Below are 26,346 nucleotides of genomic sequence, written 5' to 3'. Positions count from 1 at the left end.
AACCCTCTATTGTTGAGGGAAAAAGAAGAGTGGGTCATGTCATTTAACACCTCACATAAACACAGAGTAACACAGACCACCATGACCCATTGAGGAAGACCACCATCTGCTGCAGAAGTAAACAAAAAGATATTAAACAATATTTTATAAGTAGATTTTTATAATGCAGTTTACTTAAGTTTTGTTTATGGTGATTTAGTAATACAGGGTATATTTTTATTTACTTGCCTATTATGCAAATCATTCTTAATTAAAGGTTGTGAGGTGTTGACCACCACTTCCCAGTTCACATTTTTAAGTAGAACAGATGTGCTACTGCCACCTAGTGAAGATCTGGCAAAAGTACATGGTGGATAAAAACAATGAGCACAAATAGTTGTGGTGAGTCATTTATTGTAACACATTCAGCTTGAGAAAGGTACATGTCGTTACAAATTTTATCATTTTATAATTGCTTGGTAGGGGACTGTATTCCCTGTAAAAGGTTTTTTTGGAACATTAAAACAGTAAAATAAGTTTGTAACTTCTATTAAGAACTAAAGGTTTTATGTATTCAAAAGAACTATTACAGATGACAAAGAAAACACTGTTAGCATTTTTCCATTTATACTTGTCATAACAAGTATTCAATTAAAGGCATAGTGGTGCCAGAGTAAATCAGTTAAATTAGGATCAATGCAATCAAAAATAAAATAAAATCAAGTCTGCAGTCAACTTTGGGAGCTAATCTTCATTTTGGTTCACATCATCAAGGAATAGCTTTATATTGTACTTCCTTACAAATACAGTATGCTCATACAAATATGCTCAACTTAAGCATGTAGAAAAAGACATAAAATTTATCATCTGTACAAAAAAGGGAACATTTTGACTCCCAAGACTTGTCGAAATCAACATGCAAATGAAAGCTAAAAATATATACACACAAAAAATATATATAAACAAAAGCAACCTGAAACAACACTGATGTACAAACATAAATGACAGACTATAAAACAGACAACTTTCTTATTTGGGACATGCCACTAGGGCAGGGTGGAGATTGTGTCAGTCTATGTACTGTATACCACAAAACGAACACATGCTAAATATCTAAAGTAAAGTCCCTTGTTTCAACAAAAGCAGGCCTTTGTGGTTTTTCTGTTGTCTATAAAGCATAAACCGAAGTTTAATAGGCTGTTAACTCATACTTTGAGCCACTACAATAAAGAAATATCAAAGCAAATACGTTGTAGACCAGCCTGGGTGTTAAAGAGTGTTGTTGTATAAATAGACAATTGAGGGGCACCAGGACTCGTCATATGCTTTTCATTAAATTATGTGGGCAGCTTTCATGTTATACACTACAGACTGTCATACAATGGGCTATTCAAACTGGACTAAAAAGATTTGATTATATATCACAGGGGATAGTGTTACTGACAAAGAGTGCAATCTCATGACTAAAAACAACCCTAAAGTTTATCTTTTGGAAACACTGAATATACTGTAGAAAAAGAGGGAGATCTGTTGTTCCAAGTAAATAAGAAAGGACTGAATACATGTGTGTGCGAGTGTCCGTGTTTCCTCCTCAGTACTTTGGCACTTTGGTGTACTCTTCTTGGTGTACACTCTTGCAAAGGCCCATAGAAAGTATCATACCAAGGAGCTGTAGGGTGGAAAAAAGGCACTACACTGAGATCAAAATGGAAATGTGTAATCTGTTCACTGTTCATTGTCATGTTACATTTCATTGCACAATGTAGCCTAAAAAACCTTCATTGATACAAAGGCGTATTGTTCATGCCTTCCGGAGGACAAACAACATACCTCAATGACAGCCACACCGAGGCAGATTCCTAAAATAATGGCATAATTTGTGAAGAGCCAGCTCCCCACATTATCCAGGCAGCCCTGATGAAGACAGAAAAACACCCTGTCATGACTCATGACATTATTCACCTGAACTAGACCTGTTATTGAAATCATCCACCTCAAAGTTAATAAAATTATGAAAGAAACAGGTATCTTGAGATGCAATTTGTTAGCTATTAACCCTCCCAGGCATGTGTAATGACTTTGCCCTCAGTGTTTAGCAAAGGTATATCTATTTAGCTACCATTTTAAACAACCTTAAAGATATAGTGCACCCAAAAACGAAAATTCTGTCATCATTTACTCACCCTCATGTAGTTCCATACCCGTATGACTTAAGTTCTTCTGTGGAACACACATGAAGATATTTTGAAGAATGTCAATGGGGCCGAAACTGGTTACTAACATTCTTCAAAATATTGTCTGTTGTGTTCCATAGTCATACAGCTTTGGAACCACATTTTCATTTTGGGGTGGACTATCCCTTTTAACAACACAGAATTACATGAAAAAATAGGGAGACATGGAGAGATTCACTTAGCATGCAAAAATAACTAATGGATAACCAAAATTTCCCATACCGTCTCATAGATAGGCAAGTCATTAGTTGGGGCCCGACAGAAGCCGCTATCTGCAACATTAAATGACTGGAGGGAAGCATTGTGGCAGGAGCATGAGTACAAATAAAATGAACTGTTCTTTATCATAGGGTTTGCTTTCCAGTCCTCACTTCCAAGCCAGCCACAACACTGCATCTGAGACACACAAACAAGAAACAACAGCGCATGAAGCATTTTATTATGTTGGCTTTACGATAAACCAGGATTATACAACCTTCTAAAATCTCCATCATACAAGAAAATGAAAAGTGAACTATCATAATGTTGTGAAAGGTTAAACTCAGTCAACCCAACAAGCATTTCTACATTCCAGAGAATTAACCTCCCACAGAAACCGGGTGTTTTTTATTGCAATACATTCAAATGACATTTGATACACGTCTCAAGCTTGAATTAAAGACAACATATGAGCTTCGGCCATTCTCAACTCACTGTTCTCTGGAGGTAGTCCCAGGCCTGCTCTGCGGTTTTGTTCTGTCCAGAGTAGTTTGCCACGACTTGGTACACAATTTCGTGCGTCTCCTTCCTCAACTGCAATGAAAGTTAAAAGGGTCGGTGGTTTATTTTTCTAGCCCTAGGTATTTGACATGAAATTCACATTGCTGACTGAGGAAAAAGTTACTAAGCTACTAAAATGGAACAGAGTCTCCTTTTGCCATGAGAAAATCATGTGTTGCATTTGTATTGAAAGCAAATCTCCTGTATGCTGTATGCTCATCTAGCCTCCAAACCAGTTTGAAATTATGTCCAAAATGAAAGATAAGCAAAAAAAAAGGACAATGTCTATCATCTACCTGCTCCAAATACTTTATATTTTACTGCATATCCTGCTCAGATGCTTCCTACAGTGTCTTCAGAGACACTTGCTGCTGGCTGACCTAGGTGGAGTGTACAGAAGTGTTTTTGTGTGGTCAACTCTTCGCTTATCCACATCATGTGACCCACATCATGGGTCATCATGATGAAGGTCTGTTCAACAACAGCGATCCTCAAATGCCCTGCAAAGTGTATTTTTTGGTATGTGCGATAGGGGGCGCTATCTTTTCATTTTCAGCCACTGATTCTCTTGACCTCTTTTCCAGCTGTTCCAGAAATCTAAACAAAACCTTCACAATGAAATCTAGCTGGCAAATAGAACACATGGAATTTTGGCCTCAAGTGTTTTAACTGGACAGCACATGCAAGCCATAAGTGTCTTGCACTCCAAAAACATTTTGATGCCAGGCTTTAAGAGATCACTCAAAAATTAAAATTCTATCATCATTTACTCACCCTTGTATTGCTCACAACCTGTATGACTTGTTTTCTTCTGTAGAACACAAAAGAAGGTATTTACCAAAACTATTTGGTTACCAACATTCTTCAAAATGTCTTCTTTTCCATTCCAAAGAAGAAATATTGTCATACAGGTTTGGAATGACATGAGGGTGAGTAAATGATGACAGAATTTTCATTTTTGTGTGAGCTATCCCTTTACGGCAGCCGCATTAGGGCGTTCACTAACTCACCGAATCACGCTGGACGTAGATGAGAATGGCAGCAGCCACTTGACCAAGGAGGATGAGCAATAGACAGGTGAAGTACTGTAGAGAAAGAAAAAGATATCACAGATCCATGTGTGACCCCACCGCATATGTGACCCTGGACCACAAAACCAGTCATCAGTCGCATGGGTATAGTATTTGTAGCAATAGCCAACAATACATTATATGGGTCAAAATTATCAATTTTTCTTTTATGCCAAAAATCATTAGGATATTAAGTAAAGATCATGTTCCATAAAGATATCAAAAAAACATTTTGTGAGTGGATATGCATTGCTAAGGACTTCATTTGGACAACTTTAAAGGCGATTTTCTCAATATTTAAAATTTTTTTGCAGCCTCAGATTCCAGATTTTCAAACAGTTGCATCTTGGCCAAATATTGTCCTATCCTAACAAACCATAAATCAATGGAAAGCTTATTTATTCAGATGATGTATAAATCTCAATTTCAAAAAAATAACCTTTATGACTGGTTTTGTGGTCTAGGGTCACATACGTCAGACTTGCATCCAGTACTTCTGTACTGCAAATTCTGCACATATGTGCAACAGAAACGCAACAGCTGGTTATGTCCAGTCTACTCGGGTTGTGTGACATGAAACTGCTCAGCACAGCAAATTTCCACAATAGCAGAAGTTCCACTGAGTTTACATAAAAAAAATAAATAAAAAAAAATTAAAAAAAAACATTTACCAAAAAACAACAAAAAAAAAGCATAGAGGATAGAGTGTAAACAGTGCTGAACATTTAGTGCTGGTTCATTTTTGTGTCTTACCAATCCGAGCAAACAGCGGATCTCATAGATGGCCCCCAGACAGCCCAGAAATCCCAGAACCATAGAGAATGAGCCCACACCAATCAGAATATAAGAGACCGCCTTCAGGACCGTGGATGAATCCTCTGTTAGTGAGAAATACAAACACAATCCTGGTTACAAACTAATCATTTCATCATTGTGTTGATGAGCAGTGACTCGGTAAACAGTCCTTATTTTCTACACTTAACTCAACACTTTTTCTAAATAACATTGGTTAATGCAAAAGTTAACATGAAATAGCAATGAAAAATACTTTTACAGCATTTATTGATCTTTATTCATGTTAATTTCTACATATTAAGCAGCCTGGGGTCAGTACAAGTTTTTTTTTTTTTTTAAAGAAACAAGTACTTTTATTCAGCAAAGACAGATTTAATTGATGAAAAGTTAAGATTTTACAGTCTTACAAAATAATCTATTTCAAATAAATGCTGTTCTTTTGAACTTTCTATTCATCAAAAGAATCCTAAAAAAAGTATCACCTTTCCACAAAAATACTTATGTTTATTTTTAATACTTATGTTTTCAACATTAATAATAAGAAATGTTTCTTGAGCACCAAATCAGAATGATTTCTGAAGGATCATGTGACACTAAAGACTGGAGTAATGATGCTGAAAATTCAGCTTTGCCATCACAGGAATAAATTACATTTTAAAATATATTTAAAAAAAAAAATTCTTCAAATTGCAAAGGTAGTTCTCAATATTACTGTTTTGTCTGTAATTAAGATCAAATAACTTTTCAAAAACATAAAAAAAAAATCTTACCCACCCTACCCTTTTGAAGGGTAGTTTACATTTTTAACATTTCAAGTTGTGTAACAAAAACTTACTGATGTACAGTATATAAGCATTAACCAATAACCTTATTAAACCTTATGGTAAAGTGTTATCAACACGTTTTATATGGTTTGTTGATGTTTCATTTAGTGCGACCACTTCAGCTCTTCCTAATAAAATGCACTACTGCTGTTTAGATTGCACGTCACAAACTAATTTTGGTCTCAAATACTCCAAGCCAGTAAATACAGTCTCGGGTTGTCCTCATGAATATGCATTGTGTAATGTCGAGATGGGTTTGGCAGGTCTTCCTTGCAATCCTGACCAGGTCGGGACGGCCTATAGTACCGGGCGATACTGAAAAGTTGGTTCAGACATTCTGTGGCTTTAGCTCAAAGAAGCAGCACATTATCCAACTGCGTTCTGGTCCTGCTTCAGTCAGGTTTTCATGCGTATTGTCAGAACGCCATACTGAGAAGCCTCAGTCATATCATCCAGCCTCAAAATACCTCAGTGGCTCCCCAGCAAAAACAACATTACCACAGACGGCCTTACAAACAATACCACAGTGTAGAGCAGAGCGCTGTGTGACTGTGGGTGCAGAGGATACAATGGCCTATCATGTGACCTGATGTAATCATCATTACAAAACCAAGCACTTACTAGATGAGATGACCAGCTCAACCCTGATGATTACAGCATGCCTCAAAGCACAAATAACAGAATGAGTTCATCGTTTCACACGGTTGAGAAGGCACAATCTACATCTTACATAATTTAGGCTATTTAATAATTAATGATTAAGAGAGAACTGGATACTGGGAAACCTAGGAGCTGGAAACTGTGAACCAGCGGATTGCAATTAGTTGCAAGTAAGCAAACAAATTTAGCAACCTAAGGAACAATGTGGAGAGTTACCTCAATTGGAATTCATTTCAGCCCATTCTGTTCTTTGAGAAGAAATTCTCACAAGATTCACAGCAGTTTGTTGTTCTGAAATCTTTGACTTAACTATTGGCAAACAGCTGTTAATGCAATTTTTTTTTTTTTTTAAATGGCAGAGAGATTTAAATTGGAAACAGTGAGACAAGGCTCTTTTGTGCCATGTGGTAAATATTATCAAAATTCTCTGTCACCATAACAATCCCACAAACAATAGCAGAAAAAAAAGAACAAGACCTTTTTCCTTTAACAAAGCAGATGCCTTTGTAAGTTTGACCACTGTGCTCAGCAGAAACCAAGTTCAAAGCATTTGGCTGAGGAAACCAGTTGCAATGAACACAGCGATTCTGTTTCATTTATTCCATCCAATTCCCAAACCCCAAGAATGGGCACTGACATTACAAATAAAGCATTAAACATGTTTGTCTGCACTTCAGCTTCAAATGTGTGGGCCTTTCTAACTTCAGTACTGTAAATCTCAAACCACCCTATGCTGTTGAAGTGCCTAATGGTGTCTAACGGAAACAGGAAAATCCTCTAGGGATCAGTGAGCCAGTGAAGGCCACTGGCATCTGGATTAGAAAAACAATGATGGTCAGAACCCCCCCCCCTTTTTTACGATGGGTAAAAGGGTTCACTATTACATGCATGGCTAGGAGTCCCAACAAACACCCAGCGACTGCTGTGCACTGCAGGAATGTGTCTGTCAGATGAATTATGACGTAAAAAAGGGGGGTTCGAAAGGTTGACAGATTCACTGCTGTTGGTATCATGCTATGGCATGAGCCTGGGCTTTCCTAAAATCAGTTTTCTGCTCTGAACAATCAGTCAAACAAAAAACGTTTTATAGCACAGCCACTCAGACTGAGTTCAAGTCTCAGGTCAGGCATACTACATTTTACAAGACAACCTTTGAAAACCTTTCTCAAGTCAACTACTGTAATCATTTTGTATATTTGGGGACTGTCAATGGGCTTTGAGCATTGTTCATTTTCACACAGTCTTTTCTTGTGGACTAAAATGGCCTCTAATTTTAGTTGATGAGAAAAAGCAAAATTAAGGTAAAGATTTAAGCATTTTATATTAATTTAAACCAGTATACATTCACTGTTCCATTTCAGCTTACACCAGTCAATCCACAACATTACTGACAAAGGATTTTTTAAAACATTCATTCAAAATTCAGATTTTTCCTTTTCAAAACATTGCCAGTGTACTATTAGAGGGTTAGTTCACCCAAAAATGAAATTTCTGTCATTAATTATGCACCCTCATGTCGTTCCACACCCGTAAGACCTTCGTTCATCTTCGGAAGACAAATTTTGATAAATTGTTTTTAGATATTTTTGATGAAATCCGAGAGGTTTTTTTTATCCTCCACTGAAAGCAACGAAATTACCACATTCAATGTCAATAAAAGTAGTAAAACCATTGTTAAAATATTGCAACGAAAATAGCATAGCAGAATGACAGGGGAGAGACGAATTTGTTGAATAAAGTCGTTATTTTTGTTTTGTTTTTGCACACAAAAAGTATTCTCATCGCTTCATAACATTAAGGTTGAACCACTGTAGTCACATTGACTATTTTAACAATGTTTTTACTACTTTTCTGGACATTGAATGTGGTAATTTCGTTGCAAAAATAACGACTTTATTCAACAAATTCGTCTCTCCCCTGTCATTCTGCTACGCTATTTTCGTTGCAGCGCTTCCAGGTTCTACGTCAGAACGCTGGCTCAGTATTGGCCGATGCCTGTTCATGTGAGCAGCACGAGTTATGTGTGTGATGCTGATAAAGGAGCCAGCCAATAATGAGCCAGCATTCGGACGTAAACACGGAAACTCCAACTGCGTAACAGACTGACAGAGAAGAGGAAAAATTGTTGAATAAAGTAGTTATTTTTGTTTTGTTTTTGCACACAAAAAGTATTCTTGTCACTTCATAGCATTAAGGTTGAACCACTGTAGTCACGTGGACTATTTTAACAATGTCTTTACTATTTTTCTGGACATTGAATGTGGTAATTTCTTTGCTTTCAATGAAGTATAAAAAAAAAAACTCTCGGATTTCAGCAAAATATCTTAATTTGTGTTCAGAAGATGAACGAAGGTCTTACAGGTGTGGAATGACATGAGGGTGAGTAATTATTGACAGAAATTTCATTTATGGGTGAACTAACCCTTTAATATATTGCAGTATTTTTTTCTTCACCATATTTTTGTCATCAGTATTTTTTACCAACAAGCATTTATTTATGTGCATTTTTTGTTGATAAAAATAAAAAAACCCTTTGTTATTGACCAGTAAATCAGCATATTAGAATTATTTCTGAAGACACTGAAGACTGAAGTAATGGTGTACCATCACAGGAATAATTTACATTTTAAAATAGAAAACAGTTATTTTAAATTGTAATATTTCACAGTTTTTCAGCCTTGGCAAGTGTAAGAGACTTCTTTCAAAAAAATTAGAAAATCTTACTGATCCCAAACTTTTGAACTGAATTGTAGATTAAGACCAGAGGCAGATAGAGGCTCATTCTTTTCCCTCCTTGGATATACTTGCTCACCAGTGTTAATTTGTTCTTTCCAATGACTAATGCAACGAGAGGCCTGATCTGAGCATTGACGTGATGCATGCTAATGAGGCAGCCGCTAAAAGAGCCCTGTGTGGCAGCGAGGGAGCACCTGCAGACTGCCTCAGACATGCTATGTCACACACAGGCCCTGCCTGGCTCGCGCACAGAGCAGTGAACTCAATAGCTGATCCGGAGCCAGCTGTGAACATGTAGCTCCAGCCTGCTTGGCGGAGTCTGTAAGACCCAGACCCGGTGACCCGGAGCTCTCCGCAATGGCCTCTGGGATGGAAAATAGATCAGAAGTGTGTAGGGGGAGGGGTGATGAAAAATACAGAGCCCATCATGGACAATCATGCGCTTTAAGATGAGACTAACGGTTATCATCAAACGAGCAAAACGAGAGACAGATGGCCCCTGTAAAAGTGGGTCTGAGTCACTGGTGCACAAGCCCAGGAGGTTTCATTCAAAGGTATGATGGGATAAAACTTCACTAATGAGAGCATAAAAAGACAAGATCAACGACCAACTCTTCTCACCACTTCCTCTGGATTTTACTAGAACCAACTAATAGCAAAGGAACTCTCCTATGGAGAATTAAATAGCCTTTTAGATTAATGTGAACGCATTTCAAACCATCCTAGAGAAAACGGCTGTGGTTATTAGGAGCATAATTTTCCTGCTTCTTCAACTACATGACATTTTATGGTTTTCTCTTTGTTGCACACATTTTATGCAGACACTTACGCAACACTGCAATGAGGCTCTGATTGTCTAGGAGGATCCACAGTCCAAATCCCATAATCGTAGCTCCGAAGATCTGTAGAGAGACAAAAAAGAAAAGACAGGGGGGCAGAGGAAGAGAGAGAAAAGAAAAAAGAACGAGAGAATCAATCATATAGTGCGGGACAGGAGGGGAACGAGGGGCCCCACATTTCAGTTTACAAGCTGCAACTTGTTCACTCCAAATCTCTTGGACAGAGCTAAAGATGGAAACTCAAGTATTAATGTGTTGCCTGAAAGACAGGAAGGTTGTGTGCTTGTGTGTGAGAGTATGTAACAAACACACTAATCCTGGCCTGCAGGAAGCTATGAACTGTTGCCTGATCTCTAACTGTGGGGTTCCAGACTCTTTCTCTTTTCCTCTCAGCTCACATCTGGGACTGATTGGGCTGTGCTTCTGCGTGGCAGTGGTTGGAGCGGAGGGGAGGGGGAGCGCAGCGGATGTTGCAGGAGTTCAACAGTACCACAGCCTTCGCTAACAAGCGCTCCATCTACTCTCCTCATTTCTAACACCAGGGTACATGCTGGTGCATTATAATTTGTCAAAATGCTGATTTTGACCAAGGTTTATCCCTTCTGCGTACAGATTATTTAGTTATTCTGGTGCTACTTCACAAATAAGGCACATGGAAACAGGAAAATGGAAGGAAGTGACAAAGGTAAATCCAGCAACACTTGTTGATGGACTATTTTATTATCATCATATCAGTGCATTTCAGCACACATTAGGGTTCAAAGAAAACTACTGAGATGAGAAACTTTTTTTTTTAACAGAATGAAAAAAAATCCAACAAAATGAACAGAAAAAAAAAAATTAAAATAGTAAACAATACTATAAATAACAATAATATTTTAACGTTTTATATTATATTTAAAAATATATTTTAAATATTAAATTTTATATATATATATATTTATTTTATTCATTTTTTTTTAAATCACATTTATATGTGACCTTGGACCACAAAACCAGTCATAAGGGTCAATTTTTTGAAATTGAGATTTATGCATCATCTGAAAGATGAATAAATAAGCTTTGATGTATGGTTTGTTAGGATAGGAGGACGATATTGGCTGAGATACAACTATTTGAAAATCTGGAATCTGAGGGTGCAAAAAAATCTAAATAATGAGAAAATCGCCTTTAAAGTTGTCCAAATGAAGTCTTTAGCAATGCATATCAATTCACAAAAATAACTTTTTGATATATTTATGATAGGAAATTTACAAAATATCTTCATGGAACATGATCTCTACTTAATATCCTAATGATTTTTGGCATAGAAGAAAAATCGATAATTTTGACCCATACAATGTATTGTTGGCTATTGCTACAAATATAACTGTGCGACTTATGACTGGTTTTGTGGTCCAGGGTCACATATAAAAACAAAATAATTAAAGAAAATTCCTGTTGTCTTTCTCTTTTTCTCTGCATTTCATTCCTGCTCTAGTCTGTGTAATAAATCTAATCTAGCATATATTTAAAACTTTGTGCACTGCAAATTCTGTTGGCTTTTATAATAAATTGCTTGTGATGTCCCTCATTTTCAAGTCACTTTGGATAAAAGCATCTTGTAAATAATAAAAAATAGCAACATATTAATGATATTGTAACAAATAATTGAATACATGTAAACGCAATTATGAAAATATTTCAACTGTCAATCAGAACACACCAAAACCACCAATCTGAGACCCTCCGCTCTTAATGTTGGTGTCACATTTTGCTTGGCTCATTTAAAAATGCATTTAAGTGTACTGGTTGTGTTCCAAATGGTTAGAATTAATCATTTAACTCTTCCTGTACTTTTTAGGCCTGAGCACCCTGGCCTGCAGAGAATAAACTTGGATCAGAGATTTCTTTCTTCCTACATGGAACAAGTCCAAGGATGACATGGGAGAACGGGCTGTTTCTCTTTCTGAGATCAAGAAGAGTAAACTGTCTGGGTAACAAATGGCAAACACTTCATCTGGATGTTAACTAGAGTGCATTCCTGTGACACAGAGAGTCAAGACTGCTATGATGCACCTACAATAAACATGTGGCTTTTTCCATGAACTGGAAGGCCTTAAACAGTAATGACCTATTTATATTACAGTTAAAGATATCAGAGGTTCAGTGAATGTCAGTGTTAAACTAATGTTAAGAAAACTGGGACATCAGCTATGAGTGATCTAAAAAGCATAATTTATAAAAAGAAACAGGCTGGGGCAAAGCTGTCCTTTAGAACATTTGGAAAACCTGCCCAGAACAGAGTTTACTCATACCTAATACAGTAAGACTTAATAATAAGGTTCAATTTCATTACTTTTGTTAGGTATTATGAAGTATTTTTTTTACTAATTTTTACATATTAGTGTTTTAGAAACTAACAAGTGAACAATGGTATATTTATAAATTAACATTAACCTAATGCTTGTAAAAAAAAAAAAAAAAAAAAGGCAGTTCATTGTTAGTTCATAATACATAATGCATCAAATAATGTTAACAAATTATTATAAAGTGTTAAATCTAATGCTAACATTCTATTATTAGTTCTAATCAAGGAACAATAAGAAAGCACAAAGCAGCTGACTAATTCATATGATTCAACTAACTGAACTTTCACTTTTTCTTTAAATACTAGAAAGTGAGACTTACAAAGAAGATTAAGTTGAAGAGAAACAGGAAGTACTTGGTGGCAGTGATGCATCCTTTCCCCATTTTGCTGACCTGTAAATACCCAAAACAGGGAAACAAAAGTAAATTAAGGACCAGTTTATATGATGCATGCCACAGATTAAGAGAAACTTTTATTTATTTTATTTTAATAACTTTTTGCAGGATAAGTGATGTGAGCTAAATATAAAATTGAATGCAAACGTACACTTTCATCATGCACACAGTTTGCTATACATTTACTAGAGTTTAAATATTCAATACTGCATCCCCTTGCTTTCAGACACAGCATGCTGTCATCATCAGATCAATCTATGGAGTACACAGAACTAAATTCCACAGGATAGGTCAATACTCTCCTCTGGACTGACTGCGTGATGGCAGTTGCCACACTTTTTTGATGATGACCCACATTCTGGCTATCATTAATAGGTTAGTATTATACAGGCTTCTCATGCTATTTGTGGGCCTCTTGGTGTGCTGCATGGCACACTTCTGGTCCAATGACCTCAGAGAGGGCGAAAGAATTGTGAGTAATGATAAGCAGATATAGAGCAATAACACAAAGCCGATCAGGCCACAGATGAAGAAAACAGTATCGCTGGAGCCATTTATAGATAAACACAAGAGCTCATTCAAAGCTTTCTTACAGTGGAGATGAATGGACGGACCTTCATCCCACTCACTCAAAGATACTACAACTGAAGAACCACTTCAACCCTTGCTAAATGATTTACAGTGATGTAAATTAAACCACTGAACATCACCTTTGACTGGGAGTGTCAATATATAAGCAGCAGAGCATTTTATTGTTAGTGTTTTATGCTTTTTCTTTTAAATAAATTAATAATTTTATTCAGTATTAAAGTAAAGACTTTTATAATGTTTAAAAAAAAAGATTTATATTACAAGTAAATGTTGTTCTTTTGAACTTTCTTTCCATCAAAGAATCCTGAAAAAATAAAATTAAGCTGCACAACTGTTTTCAACATTGATAATAATCAGAAATGTTTTTCAAGCACCAAATTAGCATATTTAAATGATTTCTGAAGGATCAATGATGCTGAAAATTCAGGACTACCATTACAGGAATAAATTACATTTTTAAATATGTTTACACAGCACACAATTATTTTAAATTATAATAATATTTCACTATATAACTGTTTTTACTGTGTTTTTGATCAAATACATGAAGCCTTGGTGAGCATAAGAGACTTCTTTCAAAAACTAAATATCTTACTAACCCCAAAGTCTGTGTGTGTGTGTGTGTGTGTGTGTGTGTGTGTGTTTTAAATATATATAAATACACTCAAATACAATAGTAAAAGTGTCTAAAAGAGAGAAAAAAATGGACCAAAAAGCTAAAATATCCCATAAACCAATATCTGTTTTTTTCTATTTAAAAGGTTATGTTACGGGGGACTTCACAAGCAAACTTACATGAACTTATAGTTTTTAATCAGTTCCTGAGTAACTAACCTTGTGAGGAATAACCTGGAATAAATTTGAACAATTGTTCAACTTGCTTGCTTCAATTTAGCTTTGATGACAGGAATCGCAGTGCTGCTGAGTTGAGGCCAACTAGCTCAATTAAAAATCTCTTATATTTTTCCACCATGGGAGAGATTGTAATGTTTTTTTCAGACGCTGATATGCCCCGTGCGACAAAGTCCATGGAATCAAATTACCTGCACTTCCTCCTTGTTCTGCAGAGTGGAACAAGGCCTTATTTTTACCTTACGTGAATTTCCTAACGTCTGTACGCCACGTCTTATACGAGACATAAACATAAGAGGCTGTAAACAAATTCAGCTTTGATAAGAGCACTGTTGTGCTTCTGAGCAGGGTCAGCATTGAGCTGATGTACCACATATGAAGGTCACAGTGCTATTATGCCAACACACATGTAACTTATCCAACTCAGTCAGACAGATAAAAAGTGTGTCACAATGCACTAAAATCAAATGTGAATCAGGCCAGCACACTACCACAGGGAGAAATCTGACCATTTATATATAAACAGGAACTGTTTATTAGTAGAAGTTTATCTTATCTCTGTAATGGCAAAATAACCTTAAATCACCTTAAAACCAATGCAATGCTTGCAAAATGAGTACAGCCACTCTGAGTAAGTATCCTTTGCAGATAGGCAGGCTCAGCCCTCATTCTGAAGTTCATCAGCATTCAGCTCATCTACCCAGTGTGCACTGAGGCTCTAGTCTAGTTCACACCCCGCTCTCCAACCACCCTCCCCCACACCCACAGAGACAGGATCAGCTTTGATTTCCCACCACGACAATGGCAGCTTTCAGCCACGCTTTTCAGATCGAACAAAAGGAGAAACTCCACACACTCAAGAGCCCACTGTAGCCTTAAAGTTACCACCAAACCGATGACATCCTTACAGAGGTGGCAACTTTAACATCCAAACTGTTATGGAATCTATTAAGAAAGGCACAAACGTCGCTGCTGATTGAGCAAGTGTGCTTTATATAATGTGACTGAGCTTACTTGCAAGTGACTAGGCAACAAAATGAAACCTAAAGCTAATGATTCAAGCCCTATCTGAAGTCCTTTCAGGCTTTGTTATTTCCACTGAAACTTCATTTAAACTTGCACATGCCAAATAGGTTGCTACTGCAACCATGATGTGGGCTGGCATAAAGGGCTGCACATAGTCCCCCTTCTTGAGAGACTAAACAGTCTCACAGTCCTCACAGCATGTGGAAAAAAGAAAAGTGAAACCCCAAATAAGGGGAAGCCCAAAGGGGCCAATGGCCTTGTCTCTCCACAGTTACTTCAGCCAGAAACAAGGCGTACATTCATTAGGACGGTTAATCTCTCTCCACCTGAACACAAAGACCAACTTGATGCCACCAGTCATGTTAAAGTGGGTACTAAAAGTACGTACTAAAATGGCCCAGAGAAGTAATTAAAAGTTTTATGATTAATGATGACTATGGTTTAAAAAAGCAACAGGGAGGGACAGATGTTTCAGTCAGAAACATCACCTATCAATGGAATGCAGGCAAACTAGAAGCATTTACTCAAAAGTTATTGTTTAGAGTTTACTCTCGCAAAGCTCAGATTCGTTTTGTTTTATTTTATCAACTTAACTCAACTGTCTCAGATGCTTGTCCTACAATTCTGAGAAATTAAAGTAGACTCAAATGAGACAAGCGTTGACATACAGTAAGACCATAGCGCAATAAAAAATAATGTGGATATCACAGACCAGAGCTGTGTTTCCCAAAAGCATCATAAGGTGATAGTTGTTCTACGATCAACTTCGATCATCCCAGATAATTTGGTTTCAGGAAAATTTGATGCAAAATGTTTTAATTTAGCCAGATTTTAATAGAATGTGTGCAAATGCTGAGAATAAGTCTCCATTTGAGCTGCATATATTCTCATTGTTGTCTAGGAGATACAGCTGAGAGAGTAAAAAGATCTCAGTTGTGATTTTTCTTTCCTATTGGTATGTTTGAAATCAGCTAATTCAAAATAATAAAAATAGTCAAATGAAAAAAACGTAATGAATGCACACACTTTACTTGTACACAAAAAGACTAAAAATCAAACTTGGGCTACTGTATAAATTAATCAGGAGAAGTATTTTAATTATAACTTGTTCCTGTTATTAGACTATGAATGCATTATTTTGTAACTTAGGCTAGCTCAACTTAATCCAGCCACCAACATCTTACAAGTACCTAATTTGTAAGCAAAGCCACAGACTCAAACTTCACCTTGTGTCAAACAAATTCCTATTAGCCTCCAAATAGAAAAAAAATTTTTTTTTTTTTTCCTTTTCAATTGACGTGCCAAATCACTTACAGTTGTAAACCGACCTGACCTACATACGACAGATCTCATATTACAGTTCATAACTAGTGCATTAAACATTCTCACTCAGAAAAGAGATATCCCTAAAAAGACTAATAAAGTGGGAAAATGCAGACTTTGTGCAGGAGGGGGAAACGGGCTTTTTACAAACCCTGAACAAAAATAACACAAACAAAAAATTGAGGACTATTAAGAATACATTACTACTTTATCTTGACTGATAACAACTCTTCCCAGAAGGATCAAATTATTATAAAGTGAAAGCAAAATCTTGACAATAGGTAGGAGAAACAACCCTTGACATCTTTTTATAGTGTTTTATAGAAGTAAACTGTGAACAGAAAATAATTAAATCCAAACCAGAAAACCTGAAATAGAGTTATGACAAAACAATTGAACGGGCGAGTTTTGTTAACTCCGTTCACTATTACTGTAGTAATACACAAACTACTGAAGAAAATCTACTATACATGACACCAACACATTAAAAGTTCTGAAAGCATACTCACGTATAGTGTCGGGATGGGAAAATGAGAAAAGTACAATAGATGTCAGCTGCGCGTCTGCTCCAGCGTTAATGAGTCTAGTGCGAGTGAGAAGACTGGAGTTGTCGATCATAAGCTGCTCACAGACTCCCCCACGTGGACAATCTCCCCCTTTACAGCAGTGGTGTTCTCAACCAGCGATACGATGTCCACTTGGGGGCCTCAGTGAACTACTAAGAAATATCGTCAAAAATACATTACCTTAGGCAGCATGTGTGTGGGGGAAAAGAAACGTGAAAACTCCAACAAGGGAAAGCACAAATAATAAATCTGGCCTCACTCAACAGTGATACTGAAAGTAAAAGATGCATTCACTTTGAGTAGTCAATGCCATCTGCTGCTAAAATGTGTGTAGCTACAAACGTTTAGCATACAAACTATGAAATGTAAAACCCGTGACAAGGAAAACCCGCAGTAACTTGAGACAGAATCAAGCGGTACTTTCGGGACAGTTAAATGTGATTTCTTGTAAACGGTGATGATACCTGTAAGCACCAAAACAAACACACCCCAAAATACACAGAATGAAATCTGCTCCTAAATCTAAGTCAACACTGTCTCGTCGTCAGTGAGAAAGTGAAAGCAGAATTTATTCTGAATAATGTCATCTGCTGAAATAGGGATCCAATTTTGTTGCAGTATAAATAACAGCATGTACATAAGAGAAAAGTGAAAGCACCAACAAGGGGAAGCCCACAGTCATTGAACCAAACTGAGCCAATCACCTACTTAACAAACCTGCTCCTCACCCAAAGTCACTATAACACTAAATATTGAAGAGAAAGCAGCATTCACTTTGAGGGTTGATTAATTGAGTGATTTTTTTTTTTTTTTTTCCAGTAGAGTCCTGTTATGAAAATCACAATGGCTTATACATTTATCATGACCAAGGCTTTGCAGGACTGCACTTCCGTGAGGCCAGTGGACATGTAGCCTACCGTAACACATGTCCTGTGAAAGTTCAGTGGCCTCAATATGCTTTTAGAGTATATGCGTTTATGTATATGTGTTTTAGAGTAGCCTATGTGATAATACATAGGCTACTAGACCTCACCTGATTTTAAAGGGGTCATATAATGCCACTTTTACAAGATGTAAAATAAGTCTCTGATGTCCCCAGAGTGTGTATTTTAAGTTTTAGCTCAAATACCCCACAGATAATTTTTTATAGCATGTTAAATTTGTCACTTTTTGAGGGTGAGCAAAAATAGTTTTTGTGTGTGTCCCTTTAAATGCAAATGAGCTGCTGCTCTCAAGAAGAGGGGAATTTCAAGAGCTGCTTTTAAGGCCGGAACACACCAAGCCGACGCCGACGAACTAGTGGTGACGAAAGCAGGCTGCGGGGTTGGCTCACGTCGGCAGTGTCTGTGTCCAAATTTGCCCTGACACACCAAACCGACGCTCGACACCCGACACCCGACGGCCAAGTAGCACGTCCGTTCTGCGCCTGTGTAAGAAGAAATGCCTTTCCGTACCAGCAGGTGGCAGTAGCTGAACAGCCAATCAGAATGATCAGATGGCCCGACGGACCGACGAGCGCCGACGCCGATTCAACATTTCGAATCGGCCGGAAAAAAGCCGACGAGGACCAACTTCAGCCGACGGTGCAGAACACACTGAGAAAACATAGTCGGCCGACGAACAAAAACTGCCCGACGGCCAACCGTCGGCTTGGTGTGTTCCGGCCTTTAGCTTACCAGCGCCGATTACCTCACGCAAACTCACTTAAAATGTCAGAAAATTCAGCCTTTTATGTTCAAACCGGAGTCGGACAATGATGGAGAGACTCAAGAAGAACATGTAGAATGCAACAGGACGTTTCTGAATGGTTAGTTAATGAATTTATGTAGCTGGTGTGGAATTAACTATCTTAAACTCATTGATTAGCATATTCTGTTATGATAATCTATAAATCGCTCGTGTGGGAACTGTTGTAAGATGTCTACAGAGCCTGAGAAGCCTATGCTGCATGAAGATAGAACAGGTATTCTTTAGTTTATGGTTATAACTTATGTGGTCATCTTGCTTTTATGACATGCTGTTGCATTTGTGCAAGAACATGGCCTCACCCCTTTCAAAGAATATACACTAACGAGAAGCGACACTCAATAGAACGTTCCATTGAAACACCGGCGCCCAGCAGCGGCCCTGCGTTTCCGCCATTTTGGGGTGAAAGCGAGTCGGCAGCCCACTAGTTTCTATGGCAATATCAGCTGCTTTGTTTAAAAAAACATACATTAAGGGGAGACACTACAGGCAAAAACACTGTTTTTTCAGGCACCTGTCAATTTTGAGATTTTGCGCTTTTTGGCTTTTCATACAGTGTTTTTCCGCACTGGTGGAAAGAAAACATCCAAAATACACTTTTAAGTGTATATTTTATAGCACTTTATCTATTTACATCTGTAGATTTCAGTTACAGTAAATATCTTTAAAGGCCGTTTTCTCAAAATGAGTTTTTTCTCCTGCTCTGAGTCAGAAATCTCCACTTCAGCAGAACTTATATACACCAAACTTTACAGTTTTATTCCTATCTATATTCTGAAGGTTTTTACAGAGGGATTTGTTGATATAACATTTGCCTGGTTTTATACACATGTTATTCCTAAAAAAATTGTGAAAATGATTTTTTTTTTTCTGGCTGTTGATAGTATTTTCTCATTTATGGAGTGATAAAAAGATATATCCAAAATTCCCTGTGTAAAAACCTTTGAATTTAATATGTCCAAAAAATTAAATGAGAATTTTGAACCTGACGTCATCCAATATTCAGATTTTTGCTCTAGAAATGTATGCAAATTAGCACATATTTCATTAGATAATGCCTCATTTGCATATTTAAACACAATTTTAGAAAACTTGTTATACAAAAAAATGTTTGCAATTTTTAATGTAATCAATCAGCTGGGAAAGTATGGTGATATCTGTTAGTTAATTTTTTTACCCAATTCACCTGGGGTGTCTCGCCTTAAAGCTGAAATCCAACCTGAATGATGACAACACAGAATAAAATACTATCACTAGTGAATACTATCACTCATCAAATCCTTTTTACAGTTTATTTTACACACTTTGTGTTTCAGTCTTTGGTCTCTAGAAACCCAGTCAGTTTGGGTTAAAATTCTTTAAAAGGCTTATAAACACTGAATTATTACCAACATATGAAATTAAATTAAGTACATGCATCCGAAAAATTTTACATCTTAGGGTTAGTGATGTCACTAACCCGGGAAGAAGCCCGTTGTAGTCCCTACCAGCCGTTGGCTGTAGTCCTTAAACAGAGAATTCTTTAAAAGAAAATATCTCTCTTTGCTTTGCACTTTGAGCGTCGTAACTTTGCAGATGTTGTTTTTGCTCTAACAGCAACATTACACACTAACTAAAGTTAAAAAAGTGAAATCATAATCAACCACCCCTTTAAAACTTTCAAACTGCTTCTGTGCGAAGCTCTCAACACCTTAAGCTATGGAACAGAATCAATGCTCCTGTGGGTAGAAAGCAGACAAGGATTGAAGAATACTTTTTGCATTTGAAAAACTTTACAGATTTATTAATTAAGCACATTCACTGTACAAAAAGTAGATACATAACTGTCAAACGCGTGTATAAGAAACTTAAGCAAAAAGATTCTAAATCTGACATAGTAATCATCTTTGTCCAAAACAAAAACAAAATACAAAAAAGTTGCACATTTACAGATGTTTAAGAAGTGTTACACATTCCTGAATCATTTAAATATTTACAAAAAAGCAAAAAGTGACCTAAAAATATACTGAGTCTACTGAATAATCATTAACTGTGCTTTGACTTGACAATCAAATCATGGTCCATTATCTTGCTTGTTAATAGAATATTACTAAACAGTTAATTAAAAGAGAGATGCACAATATAAATAAACAAATAGCAGTTTCCTACTGCAGTCAATATCGAATTATGAAATGGGATAATCAGACCACCTTAACAGACATCTAAAATACTATCAAACTTGCTAGCTCCAAAGCATTTATTTATATAATCCTTAGATTTCCCTTTGGAACAAAGCCATTTGTGTTTAATGGAAGCAGCATCTGAGATCTATGGAAGGGCAACATGACTGTCTACATCTCAAATGACAGTTCAGTGATGGAAGCATACTATTAGGAATGACACCTGCTATATCTGATTATAGAATAATCATTTATATTATTATTAAACAATTAAATTTTGCTGATGTTGGTGCTATGATAAAAGAGCTGCAACAATCTAAATTATGGCTACATTATAGTGAATATAAGAGGTGAATAAAAGTTCAGCATGCTAACATTGTTTTTTTTTTTTTAAATGAACACTTTATGTGGAAGTCTTTTACTGACATATTTTATATTTATAAAAGTGCTACATTTTAGAGCTACTGCTGATCTGCATTGTTGACTTCATGCATGGATCACTAAAGGCATAAAGTATATCTTACTAAATACAGTTCTAAAATGTACTATTGTTGTGCATAATGTTAGTTTTTAAAAGAAGAGTTCACACAAAAAGTAAATTCTCTGAAGTTTGCTGTCAATGACGAAACACACAGAAACCATCATATGAATTCAGACATGGAACACAGTGCACAAGTCATATGGACTACTTTTACGGTACTCCTTTTTTGCTCCACAGATGATAGACAATCATACGTTTTGGAACAAAATGAGAGTAGATATTGCACGTAAAATTTGGTGTGAACTGTCCCTTTAATACATATATTTAAATTTGTTAAAGTTAAACCATGAGTCCGAACATGAGAAAAAAAGAAAAAAAAAACTGACTTATTCTCTGTAATCTCCTAATCTGTAATAAAAGAGGAGTTGTCCTAAATTAATAAATTACATTATTTACTTTAGTACCTGTTTTGTAAATGTCCAATAGGTATATGTAAAGCAGAAAAAGGTAACAAACTAATTATGTCTGACTTAGCAGGGGTAGAATTTCTTTGTTTGAAGCCACAAATAGCTGGATTTGTCAAAGACAGTAATAAATGTCCAACTACAAAGTTAATAAGGTACTTTCTGAAATATACACTTTAAATACTATTTAATACTACATCCATTATTTTTACCATATCACAAAATGTACTGTTGAGAGTCTAAATTCAAAAGGAATGTATTTGCAAAGTCTTCACTTTGCAATGTTCATCACTTTGGAATTTTAACGTGCAATTCCTGTGAATTATGTAGATAAAACAATGAAATAAATTAATTAGAATGTTGGTAACTACATGTAAATGTAACAATTATAGTTCTTCAACAATACATTCAAATTTTAATGTAGGCCTATTTTAATTTTGTATGTATGCTATTCCTTGTTTTACCCTTTGTCTTACATCAGGGGTGCCCAATCCTGCTCCTGGAGGGTCACTGTCCTGCAATGTTTGGCTCCAACCCCAATTAAACACACCTGAACCAAATAATCATGGTCTCATATACTGTAAAACCGAATAGTCAAATTAATTACATGAAATGAGTTCGTTTCACTCAAATAATAATGAACGTTCATTGTACTTAATAGAAAAAAGTTGTGTGAACTCAAAATTTGATTGTAGTAAGCTGAACTTAATATGATTGAGTTGCAGCAGATTTCTAATTCCCAGCATGCTTTGCATCAGAAATTAAGTGTTATTTTGTGTGTTTTTGCACAAGATTAACATAGGGAGACTATGTTATGTTAGTTTTGTAGAAATACTATTGTGGTGAAGAGTAGAGCCTGTGGTTAGGTTGAGGATGGGCTGCAAAACTTTTAAGACCATATATACTGTATGTTGTTTGATTATATACATGCAAGTATATAATGACAGTCTGTTTGATAGTTATAATAGCATGCGTTATTTGCTATTTAACATTTAACCAAGATCTGAATGTGATGTTTATATAAATGTTTTGAGTATTCTGAACTTGAGTTTTACAGTGCTCCTGTTCTGTCATCATTGCTTTGTACCAATGTTAGTTTTTGCTTAGTCTTATGTAACCTTATTACCTTGAGTTTGATAAACTTAAACCATTTAAGGCAATCTGTTTCCTCAAACCATTTAAGTAGCTAGATAGTTCTTAAGACTTAGTTAGATTTGTTACCTAAATTCAAACTGAGTGGAAATAACTTACTCTAATGATTTACTAAACCAACACTAAAATATAAGTGAATTTAACTTAATGTATTTGAGTTTACAGTACTCATACTTATTGGTTTTTTTAAATCTTAAATGGTTTAAGGCAATCAGTTTCCTCAAATGGTCTGAGTTACCGTAATTTATCGGGTTTTACGGTGTAAGCATACTAGAAACTTCCAGGCAGGAGTGTTGAGGCAAGTTGGAGCTAAACTCTGCAGGATAGTGGCCCTCCAGGACCGACTGTATTGGTGCTTGTACTGTGGTGTTGTTGTGCGCCATTATAAAACTGCATTTTAACATTTGGGAGACAACATTCCCTGACATGTATAAATGTGCCATAATTCTACCATCCATACAATATATACTCTCAGGAAATCTTTGACAAACAGGTAAGCTGTCAAATAATTAAAGCTACTGTAGTTAATTTAATGTAACAAAAGTCATGATTTGATGCCCTGTGGATCTAATTAGAGTGCCCACATACATACATAAAATGGAAATTGCCCACAAACAGAGGTTGATTTTCAGTCAAGTGTAAATTCATTTGGTCCAGGCAGTGGTGCTACTGTATTCAAAGCATTCTCTGGTGCAAAGCCACCCATCTAACACAAGATTTTGTCAGACTGGTGAACACATGGTAGCTGGCCTCCCTCACATCTTTTTCGAGCGCCGACCAAGGTGATGATAGTAACTCAAGGTGATGAAGAGGAAGAAGGCTTCACTAACAAGAAGAACGACTGCACCGTTGCACAATGTGCCCATCTCCAAGAGGGTGATGGACGTCACTGGAAAACAATGTATATAGAGACTAATTTGCAAAGTCAGACAAAGAAGAAGTCTTATATAGACATTTAGCAAAAGACAAAAGGGTGCCATGCAGCACTCAATTCACAAACCTATTTAACTCGTAAATATATGTACTGAGACAATGAAACACTGCCTTCTTATGCAAATACATGCTTTAGTATTGGTAAAACAATGCCATTAAGAGTAGGATGTAATGGACTTAAAATAAATCAATCAATCAATTAAAAATATGAAACTAAAACTTACTCAAATTCTAAAAAGTACCAGTGTTCCATACACTGGAGTCAGTTCTTTTGTAATTTGGCTTTTTAAAAAAAAGAATCTTCATACTACTCCAGAATAACTTATTTTCTGGCAATAAACAAAATTGTTAGCTAGTCGTCTACAGGGAAGGCATAAAATTAATGAAAGTCAGACTTAATTACAGCTTCAGGTCAAAAAAAAAAAAAGACCAAAAGCAGGCATGACCAATTGGCATTTATTATGAGACAGTCTTAAATACAGTAAGTGTAACCACTCTCCTCAACTTTATATTTAGCACAAAAGTGAGAGTTTATTGGGTTAATTTGAAGCCTAAGCTTGGTTTGGATTTTTAAGAGAGCTGGTTGCCATAAGAGGGCAGTACAGCCTTAAGAACTAAGAGTATTCTAGACCTTCTCTGCTATCCAGGACACAACAATAACAATGGCCTAATGGTCCAGGGCCAATATAAGAGTGTTTCAAGCCAGTTTTATCAACTTTTGGCTTGGAAGCTTCTAGAGAATGGGTTACAATTATAAACCAATCTGTAATGCTTTGCATTGTTTTCCAGCTATTATGCAGCCACATTATTGCTGTATAATTTAATATTATTAATGCTAAAGAAAGTCCTTGCTGGTAAATATAATATAAATACAAATAAATAAAGCATAACATATTAAGTAAATATTAAGAAACTTTCTTTCTGGCACATATAAAAATACATGATATATATCAATATACGATTTTAAAAACCTTATTGTTGAGCCCTGCTAACCATTCTGAAGTGCCCTAAATCAATTTTCCTCCTGTCTAAATGTCCCTTAATTAAGGGTAGAATAAAGATTAAATGTCAGTTTCCATTCTCACATCCCTTAGCACTGTCTGCCCACTGTTCTCTCACCTAGAAATTGTACCCCGAAGTAACATGCTTCCGTAAGCAGCGTCCATTGAATGATGACCTTTTCCGCTGTGTACAAGCCATTCCACAGGATTAATGAGATACCTGTTGGGAAGAGGAAACACTCAGAATCAGTTCTGAGATTATCCTAAGTCAGGTAGAAATAATAAAGGGGGCTCATCAATCTCCTCAAAACAGCTAAACACTTAGGCTCGGAATTAAAAAGCTTGAAATCTGGCCCAAGATCAGAGGACCGATGCTGCCGTGGCTTCTGATTTTGTTCAGGGAAAAGCACAGAGAGTCCTTCTGATCTCCTCCCACACTGTGGATATGGATAACAAGGAGGGTAGCTGTTTCTTCAACCCTGCCAAGTGCCATCTGCCAGCACTATTTTTCCAGCCTTGCTTGAGTAATTCCTACCACTGAACTGGCCACTGATCTGACAGAAACACACTCACACCTTGCAGCGCCACAGGGGTATGAATTGTTTGTGAGCCAAACCAGGTGTCACACTGTATAAAGACCACTGGAGCTCAGTGAGGGGTCTAGACCACAAAATACAGCCCTTTTGATCTGCATACTAACATCATGTGTACATACAGCAAAGCCTCCAGGGCTCTGCTGCAGCACTCTACTCCTGAGTATTCGGAGATAGATAATGTATGTAATCACATTAGCATAATATTTTATATCCCCCACTGGTTAGCGCTAAAATCTAAACAAATTGGGGAGGGAAAACTTCTTTATGCTGAATTAGAGGCTGTGTTACACTATTATGGAGAAAAGACAAATAGGCTGCTGTTCATAATGAAATAAGGGCATAGGGAGGGAAGGGATTTTATTTCCACAAAACAGTCTCTTTCACACACCCATAAGCCACCCCTGCAATCTTTTATAATACAGGACCTCCTACGGCTGACTGTAAGCCCAAGCACGGGGTGTGCCTGGCATGTGCTGTTGTTGTGAGGCATCCTGGGACCAGCAGGGGGTCATTACTAGTTCTAGTACAGAAGTCTTGCCCAGCACTCTGAAGCCCTGCCCTATATGTGGCTAAATGGAATTGTATGGACTCATCCATTTTTAAAACCGAGGCGTAAAATATTCATACCTCTTGAAATCATACACTAATCTGGCAGTGAAAAGCTCATCTAGTCATGAATATTTCCTGTGAGTGGGAGACAGACTTGCACAAATGTGTTTACATTATGCATTTGCTATGCATAAATTGAGAGTGGAAAAAGCTTAAGTGTAAAAAAAGTGCACATATACGCTACATTGCCAATAGTATGTGGAGAA

At 36.6% G+C, this 26,346-nt stretch overlaps 2 protein-coding genes across 2 annotated transcripts in view; both read right to left on the bottom strand.

The window, feature by feature from the left end:
• Positions 1–376: 376 nt before the first annotated feature.
• Positions 377–17,155, bottom strand: cd82a (CD82 molecule a). Its single transcript, XM_051900691.1, has 9 exons — positions 16,943–17,155; positions 12,567–12,638; positions 9,887–9,959; positions 4,796–4,920; positions 3,983–4,057; positions 2,907–3,005; positions 2,436–2,609; positions 1,810–1,893; positions 377–1,648 (listed from the first exon to the last, which is right to left on the bottom strand). The coding sequence occupies exons 2-9, from the start codon at positions 12,627–12,629 to the stop codon at positions 1,571–1,573; spliced, it is 771 nt and encodes a 256-aa protein (XP_051756651.1). The 5' UTR covers positions 12,630–12,638; positions 16,943–17,155; the 3' UTR covers positions 377–1,570.
• Positions 17,156–20,498: 3,343 nt separating this feature from the next.
• The window catches only part of tp53i11a (tumor protein p53 inducible protein 11a), a 37,285-nt gene continuing 31,437 nt past the window's right edge, over positions 20,499–26,346 (bottom strand). Inside the window, exons 7-8 of the mRNA XM_051900894.1 lie at positions 25,054–25,155; positions 20,499–23,890 (exon numbers count right to left, since the gene is read on the bottom strand). Of these exons, the coding sequence (XP_051756854.1) occupies positions 23,757–23,890; positions 25,054–25,155 (236 nt within the window). The 3' untranslated portion in view covers positions 20,499–23,756. The remainder of the gene's footprint in view (positions 23,891–25,053; positions 25,156–26,346) is intronic.

The sequence above is a fragment of the Ctenopharyngodon idella genome, chromosome 7 (genome assembly GCF_019924925.1).
Source record: "Ctenopharyngodon idella isolate HZGC_01 chromosome 7, HZGC01, whole genome shotgun sequence".
Lineage (NCBI taxonomy): Eukaryota > Metazoa > Chordata > Actinopteri > Cypriniformes > Xenocyprididae > Ctenopharyngodon > Ctenopharyngodon idella.
This window is presented reverse-complemented; position numbering and strand designations above follow the sequence as displayed.